Source organism: Protomyctophum parallelum (assembly GCF_964188405.1).
Source record: "Protomyctophum parallelum genome assembly, chromosome: 3".
NCBI classification, from domain to species: Eukaryota; Metazoa; Chordata; class Actinopteri; order Myctophiformes; family Myctophidae; genus Protomyctophum; species Protomyctophum parallelum.
The window spans coordinates 23,281,649-23,291,767 of record NC_139698.1 but is presented as its reverse complement, the minus strand read 5'-3'; the positions used below and the strand labels follow the sequence as shown (position 1 = coordinate 23,291,767).

General features: G+C 42.9%; 1 protein-coding gene across 1 annotated transcript; it reads left to right on the top strand.

Moving 5' to 3' along the window:
- The first annotated feature begins 532 nt into the window (after window positions 1-532).
- On the top strand, window positions 533-6,853 carry fkbp14 (FKBP prolyl isomerase 14). The gene is made up of 4 exons (XM_083760273.1): window positions 533-911; window positions 3,315-3,466; window positions 5,344-5,471; window positions 5,891-6,853. The coding sequence occupies exons 1-4, from the start codon at window positions 715-717 to the stop codon at window positions 6,047-6,049; spliced, it is 636 nt and encodes a 211-aa protein (XP_083616399.1). The 5' UTR covers window positions 533-714; the 3' UTR covers window positions 6,050-6,853.
- Window positions 6,854-10,119: the final 3,266 nt, after the last annotated feature.

Genomic DNA, 10,119 nt, shown 5'->3' with positions numbered 1-10,119 from the left:
TCCCCGAACGCGTGGGTATGTCCAGATAGTTGCCTCGCGGAGCCGTCTTTTGTCCAGTGTCCATTCTGGGTCCGGAAACGGTACGTTTTTGAGCATTGACCCCAGTAGAAGGTCTGCTGCTGTGAATTTTACACCTCTCCCGCTTAGCGGAGAGTGGGGTGTGGTAGAGGACATCTCCCTGAACACGTGGGTATGTCCAGATAGTTGCCTCGCGGAGCCGTCTTTTGTCCAGTGTCCACTTTATAAAGTCCATGCACTCCAGTGAATAGCATTTATCCATTTAGATAACTTTATTATTATTATTATTATTATTGAATTACTTATTTTTACACAGAAACATAATGTGTGTCTTATAGCATCATTTAAATGCTTAATTTGTAGTTTTAATGTGCAAATTAAACTTTTTTTCAATACTCTAGAGGGTACTCTTATTTTGAAGAGATCGTCCACCGGAAGTCTTAAATTAGCTCACTAGATTAGCTCACTAGACAGTGCCCACATCCGGACAGTGGATAGTGGATACTTTGTTGCCAAGACAGCAGCGGTGGAAGTTGTTGGTTGAAGTTGCCACGTACCTACGTAGCTGGCATTCTTGGCTGTAACATAAATCTCCCGCAGCCTCTGGGCATGGTTTACCCTTTGGATATTTTGTAGCGAGAGAGGATTAATTGTAAATTGGGTCATAAATATTATTGGCACCACAACAACTTGAAAATGATACTGCTGTGTATGTGGCCCATGATCTCCTCACTGTTTGTGTACGTGAGTGGGGGAAAACTGCCCGAGCCAGAAGTGAAAATTGAAGTTATAGACAAGCCCTTCATTTGTTTTCGGAAGTCGAAATATGGAGATTCTCTTCTTGTTCATTTCGAGGGATTTCTGGAGAGCAATGGCACCATGTTTCATTCCAGGTGATTTGATGAAGCACTTATTATTTACCTATTGCATGCTGCTTGGATTGCTTCACCAAATCTGTTTTTTTTTTCATGACACTATACTGACTATAGACTACCTTTTCATACTTGACAGGTCATACTGTCAGACAGGAAGTCAAGTTGGACCTAAGGCAAGCTGTTCCCATAGCAACCCTTTGTCAAGTCCCGCCCGTGGTTGTGCCCCTCTTCGCACCCATTGGTTGCTGTTCTTTGGTTGGACAAAAATTATTTTTCTCCACTTTTTTTTGTTTGTTGAGTGGTGCAAAACCACTCCGAGGAACAGCAATGTCCGTGTTCACCTATGTACCACTACCTGTGTGTCTATGTGTCCGCCTATGTGTTAATGAGCACGAGTATGACCATTAGTACCAGTAGGGGCGCTGTTGTGCCAGAGAGGGAGAGAGTGTGGGGGGGGGGGGGGGGGGGGGGGGGGGAGTTGCACCACTCAGTTCACACGGGTGTGATTTTTTCTCTTGATATTCTGTGTAGGCTATTACATTCTTATTTTAAACTTGGTGTCAGTAAAAATTCTCTCTCTCTCTCTCTCTCTCTCTCTCTCTCTCTCTCTCTCTCTCTCTCTCTCTCTCTCTCTCTCTCTCTCTCTCTCTCTCTCTCTCTCTCTCTCCAAAAAAATGCATGTTTTAGCAAATTCTACAACCATATAAGGCCCAAAGGCACCAATGCATGCAAATTAATGCAACTAAAGATAACTATACTCGCAACCGTTTGGTTGCAAGGAGTTGCATGGCGAATCATTGTTGTGGTTTCCCTGGTTTGGGCCATGGAGCCACTGGGAAGAACAAGGGCAGAAGCTGAGCCTGCTGTTCTGGTTAGTCAGTCAAATATACATGACCAAAAGTCAATGACAAATCTACTAACTATAGACAATTGGGTTCTTCCAATTTTGTGGCAACCGATTGTGGAAGGCACCATTTTGCACTGACAAATTGACAATGCCGCCCGTGTGCCTCCACACTACTCCCCCTCACAGAAATGACTTGTCAAGAAGAATGAGCACAGAGCTTATGATCTTAATCCTATCAAATACTTTTGGAATGAATTGGAGCACCAAACGCGTCGCAGGCCAGGCCCAATCACCCAGTATGAAGTGTCTGAGCTCACTAAAAGCTCTTGTGGTTGAATGGAGGCAAATTGCAGCAGAAATGTTCCAACTATAGTGAAAAGCCATCCCAGAATAGTGTACAACAGGGGTGGGCAACTTTGACGATGGAGAGGGCCACTATATTTCCACTCGCACTCCAGAGGGTCACGTTGCATATTACTGTTGTAGCAAAAATAGCTGATCAATAAGCTCAAAATGCGACGCGTTTTGAGCTTGTAGATCGGCTATTTTTGCTATATTAGAATTGAAATCCTGAATACTTTTTTTTTGCTATTTTCGAATTGGAATCCTGAAAAGTAACCTTTTTTATTTAATTGCAAATGCATTTAGTTATAGTTATGTTAACTTTATGAATCAAATACAAATACATTGGACATAAAAAAAAGTCAATAACATTCTAATACTAGTAATTAGCTGAAATCAATAACTTCTGAAATCAATAATTCAGCTAACTAGAATTCTGATATTAACCTGAGGGCCGCATTAAGTGATGGTGGGCCGCCAGTTGCCCATGTATGGTGTACAATGTTATCATAGCAAATGGGGGGGACCAACTCGGGGGACTCAATTAGTCCAAATTAAATGTATGCTTTCTTCCATGATGAGAATTTGAATAAAAGGCCTTTAATAACAGCAACAAGGTTACAGGTTAGGAATAAGGTTAGGTTTAACCATTTAGTCATGGTTTACCGAGGTTACGTTTAGGAATACCAGGCAGAGATGACCCCAGAGATTAAAATAGGATGCATTTTGCATCCTAAAACGCAGTTTATAGTTAAGAATCAGAATTTATTTACTTTATTGTCACATCACAAGTAAGGTGGGTGAACAACTTGGTTGTGCAGGCTCATATTGCAGTTAAAAGGTAGAGAGAGAAGAGCATAAAGTGCATAACATGACAATTGTGAGTGCATAATAAACAAAAGTTTATCATGGGTGCATGTATGTATGACTAGGCTATAAACAAAAAGACGAGCTTTCTGGTATTCATCTAGAAGCAACTTGAATCCTAAATGTTTGAGGGGCGCTATAGCCTATAGCTCCTCCCATGTCCAGCTTTGAGGGTCTGTGTAAACAAACATTGAAGACAAAAGTGTGCAAAGTGCAAACACAAACATTGAAGACGAGAGTGAGGACGCAAATTATGATTGGCCAGTGTGATTGGTTGAGAATGAGATGATGCGTTTCTCTGATGTTAAAGCCTGTGATTTATACCTGTGTGTGCACTGGGCTCCTTGTCTTGTGACTCTTGACAGCCGTCAGCAGGGGGACAAGAACCCGGTGTGGTTTACTCTGGGGATCCGCGAGGTGCTGAAGGGCTGGGATATAGGTCTGCAGGACATGTGCACAGGAGAACGCAGGAAGGTCACCATCCCCCCTGCTCTGGCGTATGGGAAGGAAGGAAAAGGTACGTCAGCCTCATCATTAACCCGTTAAGATTCCACAAATACCTTCTAAAGGGTCATACATAGTCTGGAGTTTCGGTGGTGAGGTGACCACCGAACTACAACATGACGTCACGAGCCGCGGTGAAAAGCAAACCACCGCCCACCACCTGAGCGGTGGTCACCTCACCACGGAAAATCCAGACTATGAATGAGCCTTAAATCAGCAGTTCTGACACTTTGTCACGTTTTAACCAAACTGGCAGACCCAAATGCAGACACGACAAGGAAGGCAAAGTCCCAAAGGTGTTTATTGAAACAAAGATGAGCTTGTAGATTGGCTACTTTTCAGAATGTTAGCTGGAGCTGGGGTGGTGGGTAGGCTGGCAGGCAAACAGGCAGGCAACTGAAGCAGAAGGGGGGGGGGGGGGGGGGGGGAAATCACACCCATGTGAGGGGGGGGGGGGGTGTCGGCCCGATTCCGGCCAGCCGCCCGCGTCTGAAAAGGTTGAGAAATGACAGTTACCGTGTGGGGGTCCCTCTACTGTACACTCTACTGTACTGTACTGGCACACCCGATAAATCACCATACAGTTAATATGTGTGTTTGTGTGTTAGGTTGCGCACAGGTGGTGAAAAACAACCATGCTGTTTTTGAGTGGTGCAACCACTCCAAGGAACAGCAATGTCCGTGACTGCTTGTGTGTTCACCTATGTGTCCGCCTATGTATGTGTTAATGAGCATGAGTATGACTATTAGTACCACTGGGGGCGCTGTTGTGCCAGAGAGAGAGATAGTGCTGTACTGTTGCCTGCTATTGAATATGAGAGAGAGAGAGAGAGAGAGAGAGAGAGAGAGAGAGAGAGAGAGAGAGGAGGAGGGGGGAGAGAGAGAGGGGAGTTGCACCACTCCGTTCACACGGGTGTGATTTTTGTGCTCAGACAGACATACCCACCACACACATAGCTCCGTAAGGGAGTGGTTGCACCACTAAAAAAAACACTGGGAACAAAGCAATAGTAGAGCAAAAACACTAAGACTAATTGTCACTAGGAATCACTTAGAAGCATTACCGCACGGAGAACTGTGAGACGATCTGGCAGAATGCGGTGAGAAAACCAGGGCTTTTATGGAGTGGTGGTGATGAGAAGATGGCAGGCAGGTGAGTGAGATTAGATGATCAGAGCCAGGTGTGCCAATCTGGAAAGCCAGGAACCAAGCCTACGCCCACACATGCTCACACAGACAGACAGACTAACACAACACACACACAGGACACTGGCAGGGGCCGTGACACTTTCAAGATGTTTCAAATAATTAAAAAAAAATAGCAGATGTACAAGCTCAATCGCAGCGCGGCACGACGTGTGCTTGTTTGCTATTTTCGAATAGCCAACACAAAAATCTAAAATGACACGGATGCTTATGGGTTCCCCCCTGGGGGTCCCGACCCGAGTTCCCCACACTAACTGAATGTACGCTGCAGAGACAACACAGGCTTCCCTCTCTCCCTCCCTCATTGTGAACGCAATGAGCGATTACTATGTAACCCAGGCAGAACTGTCTGTGTGTCACGCTGTAACACCACCCGCCTGCCACCCGATGGCACAGCTGTATCACACACAAAACAATACAAACAAACAAAATCTTTAAAAAGAAAATCTTAAAAAAAGAAAGCTTAAAAAAAGGAACGTAAAAAAAAAAAACTTTAAAAAAAGGAACAAACGTAATTTATTCTAATTGTTATTACAATTCACGAGCTGCGTTCGCTTCCCGCGCTTATTAGTTCCAATGCCATTACAGGTTTGTGAAAAGCATGACGTGTGTGAATCTGTGAATAACATCCTTCGTGCCTCCCCTTGTTTTACATCTCGGACTCTGTCCTTCATGGATTCACAGGGAAAATCCCCCCGAGCAGTACCCTGCTTTTTGACATCGAACTGGTGGAGATACGAAACGGCCCGAGGTCACACGATACCTTTCACGAGATGGATCTCAACGACGACTGGAAGCTCTCCCGACTCGAGGTGTGGAACCGGCCGTGTGTTTTCAGAACTCAGCAGTTTGCATTCCAGTTTGCATACACTTTAACTCATTTTGGGCAGGAACCCCTTTTGGTGTTCCCGCAGAAATAGCAGATCTACAAGCTCATAGCGCGGCACCGAGTGCCGCGCTATGAACTTGTAGGTCTGCTATTTTTGAAAAATCATGAAAATGTGCCTCAAATGTCAACTCAAATCTTTGCCTCTGGGAGGTCCCTGGAACAACATATTTTCAGATGGGGGTCGGCGGCCAATTACCTATAATTTTTGGGGTCCTTGAAATTAAATATTGAATACCACCGATATAGAAACATGAGGTTTTTCAGAAAACACATACAGTGTATATACTGTAGACAGTATACATACTACACACACATGTCCTAAATATTGGTTGTGTGTTACAGGTCAAAGACTTCCTGAGGAAAGAGCTTGAACGGCACGGGCATGCTGGCGACGACACTCATCACGACGTGATGGTGGACGACATCTTCACGAAGGAAGACGAGGACAACGATGGCTTCATATCCGTCAGGGAGTTCACCGACCAACACGACGAACTGTAGAAGTTCTGCCTCTCACACCACCGATCCCCAATGTGTTCTTCTTGATGTTTGGCTTCCTAAAGCAGTGTTTCTCAGGCCTTTTTCATTTCGAGGACTCTCAACCACCCTCCTCACGACCCCTGGGGTGTCCCTGGAGCCTGGACGCTGCGTTGTACTGGATTACCATAGGGATTTGACCCCACGCCGAGTCAAAGCAACCACTGCCTTTCCACGTTTGTTTAAGTCATTTCACTCACAGCAAAACACAGTAATTATACTGGTAAAATAAATTACCTTTCAGTTATCTATGTATAAATGCACCAGGCCTCTGTATGTGTATGTCTGTCTGTATGTCTGTCTGTACGTAACATGTGTAGTTGTGTACGTCTGTAATCCACGTAACTCGAGGACCGTTCGCCGTTCCCCCCCCCCCCCCCCCCCCCCACACCTCCTTTAATGAGGTGTTCTCTGTTTACTGAAAGACTAATTCATTGCATGTGTTTATCAACGGCAAACCATGTAGAATTTAGTGAACTCTTGGTTGTAAAAGTCTTGAAATCCATTCAACATGCACTGATGACCTGCCAAAATGTATCATGCACATTATACAGCATTACAGTAGGTTTGTAAATGATCTACCATTGTCAGCAGCTGAATTAAATACAAACAAACAAAGGGACAAAAGAAACATGATCTGTATTATTTTATCAGTGAAAAGGCTAGTGATCTAGAGCTATATTGTTTTGTTGTAAAGTTTTGAATGAAACCACTAGAGGGAGCTGTTGTCAAAGTCTTGTATTGTAATCCTTACAGGTAGATTGCATTGATTGATTGAAGTATTTATTAACAGTTTGCAGAATGGGTACTTATTTCACATGAAAGCACAACTCAATACAAAGACTGTTACTGGGGACGACACACTGATGAAGCATTGCACGTATGCATAGTGTACAATACATGCATACACATGCACTTAGAACCTCCCTGGAATGTGATTGATCAGTTCAACCACTTTCAACCTGGCAATGAATCCCCATTTTTGGCTTATTATTAATTAATATTAATTAATTTTGACAAGAGTACATGGATGACAACAGGGTTAGTGGTCAAGGAATTGGAGTACTTATAGAACACATACAGTATATGGCCTAACCTTACTACAAAATCCAAGTTGGCAACAATAGTATCTTCCTAACTAGATGCCTGTATATGTAAATGGTGCATTTATATAGCACTTTTTATTCAAAGCGCTTTGCATTACATTCACCCATTCACACACACACACACACACACACACACACACACACACACACACACACTTACACATTTACACGATGAACCATGCAAGGCACCAACCTGCACATCGGGAGCAATTAGGGGCTGAGAGTCACAACACCTCACAGAGCCTCAAAAGACTTTGAAACAATGCCTGCTCTACAAGGCACTTCATGAGAACCTTGCTTTCAGACAGACAGTGTTCTCACAAAATATCCTAGTAATCGAATAAACACTGACAGAATTGCATAGCCTAATTATGATTGAATATTACGGATATGGATACCACAAGAGTCTTGCACAAGGACACTTCGACATTAACTCCACTCTCCGGGGGAGCCCGGGTTCGAACTGGGAACCTTGTGGCTTGTGGTTCCTATCTGGCGGCTCTACCAGCCACTCTTACTTTGAGACTTACTTGTCATGGTTCCTGTGACGTCATGTGGGTAAAGTCAGTGTGGTCGGTCCAACCACAATTTTCCAAGAATTGCACCTTTCTAGTTTAGTTTAGTGATTCTCAACCTTTTTTATTGACCCATTTAGGAGGACTAAGGCAGAGTCTAAAGAATGCCGTCTAAATACTGAAATAAGTTGTCTGAAAATGTTTTAAAAAAATTACAAAAATGATTTGCTGCTAATATGATATACTGAACAAGAACCCCAAAAGGGTTCCTGTCCAGAAGGGGTAAAACACCAAAAGGGGTTCCCGGCCTACCCCGTATGAGACATTAATTTGGTAGTACATTTGGTTCCGTTTTTTTTACACTCAGACTGGCCCATTTGGACCCTGGTGGGCCCCCGGCCCAGATGCTGAGAAACAGCTAGTGCTGTGAACAACATTCTCACATAGCAGCTCCTCTTCTCCAGGTGGAAGTGTTGTGGCTAGGCTGTGTATGATGAGTCATCATTGATGACATTAGCAAATGAAACACTTGAGTGTGCACATTCAGCACCCAATTTGTCTTCCGTTAAAACGGTCACCGTCACGTCACGTTTTATCTCGTGTATTATTTTATAGATAGAATGTTGCACTGCTTTTGTATTTCATACATTTCCTGTTGTTTATAAAATGTGATGTAAAAATAAAGTTTCGAAACAAGCGAAGGAGCACGCACATCCAGTCTATGAAGTGCCAGGTTGCCGGGCAGAAGACAGCATTGAACAGAAATAGAGTCTGCCACACACTGGATCATTACATTTATTCTCCATCATAGTACGTGATGTTTCTGGCCTAAGAGGCACTTTCACAGACCGAGGAAGAGCTCAAAGCGTCACGTAGACCCAGTACGTACTCAAGTCCTAAGTACAGTTTTGAGGGACTTAAGCCCTATATACAGAGATGGGCAAAATACATTGAAAATGTATTTTGATACAAAATACAAATACTGGGTCAAAAATGTATCTAAATACAAAATACAAATACTGGTCTGAGAAATGTATTTGAGATACAAATACGTATTTTGTATTTTGAAAATACATGAAAATACATTTTCATGAACATGTGTATAATGATAAGTAAATTCATAATTGATTGCCAAATATTAAATGAATGACCTGTCAGAATGTCTAATACATTGAAGATTATTAAGAAGAACTTGAAGATATGAGCCTTGTGAGGTTAGTCTCCAACAACTGAAGGCCCGCACTACTCTGCCTCTCATTTGTGGTTCAATTTGAGTGTGTAAGCTTTGATTGATTGATTGATTGATTGAAATATGTATTAACAGTTTGCAGAATTACAGTACATTTCAAGCAAAAAATCAATACAAAGACTGTTAACTGTGAGTGGACGACCCAAATAATCATTACACTTGTTTACAACAGGGTCCACCGCATGTTCAATTCATCAAAACATTTAGAGACGTACAAATAGACACTTCTATATAGTTCAAGAACAGAACAGGAATTCATCATAAAGGAAGCAAAAAGGGAAAAGAAACATATACAGTGAGGGGAAAAAAAGGGGGGGTGGTCGGGGGGGGGGGGATTCAGATTTTCCGGGGGCCAGTTTTGAATTGCAGCCGTCCGTATAGGTGCCCTTTGAGAGCGGTTTTGAAGGAGTCAAGGGATTCACATGTCTTAATGACTGTTGGTAGGGCGTTCCACATTTTGGTGGCATAGGAGCGAAAATAATTTTGTCCCTTGTTTGTGCCGAATCTGGGTTGTACATGGTTTGTTGCACTCCCTCTGGTGTTGTGGGTGTGGACTTCGTTTACATTAACCCCTGGGCTACAATTAACGGAAAAAACAGAATATTTCTAAAAATACAAACCTCCCTTTCACGGAATTAACGTAATTTACCAAAAAACGATCCGCGTGATCGTGCGCTATCATGCACGCGCGCCGTCTCTATGTGCGTCGCTGTAAAAAATGTGATATTTTGCGATGTTTTGGGGTTGATTTGAGTTTAATTTGACTTAGTTATGAAAAATAACTAGCTTAGCAATCCGGACCAGCCAAGCTAGTGACTAGGGTCAAAATAATACCGGATGTTGTCGATCGTTGAACCGAAAGTGACTTAGGAAGATTCGTCTATTTTGGCCAAAATCAGCATAATGGTGCGTTCCCGCCATCTGGTGGCAATTCGAGAGAATACACTAGCAATGAAAAAAAAAAAAAAAAACATCTGTTCAAACCACCAGATCTTTCTATTAATGTGAAAATTATTAATTAAAAATATGCCAATTTGTTACCCAAACAAAAAAATTGGGATTGGTAGTCCAAGGGTTAAGGAAGTATTTAGACAGGTACATGGGTATCTTGGTGGTGTATCGAATCTTGTGGACCAGACCCATTGCAAGATGCTGTACTCTGTC

Coding starts and splice junctions, on each gene's coding strand:
- fkbp14 (XM_083760273.1), top strand. CDS start 715: ATGATACTGCTGTGTATGTGGCCCATGATCTCCTCACTGTTTGTGTAC. Junction 912..3,314: donor GGCACCATGTTTCATTCCAG/GTGATTTGATGA, acceptor GACTCTTGACAG/CCGTCAGCAGGGGGACAAGA. Junction 3,467..5,343: donor GTATGGGAAGGAAGGAAAAG/GTACGTCAGCCT, acceptor ATGGATTCACAG/GGAAAATCCCCCCGAGCAGT.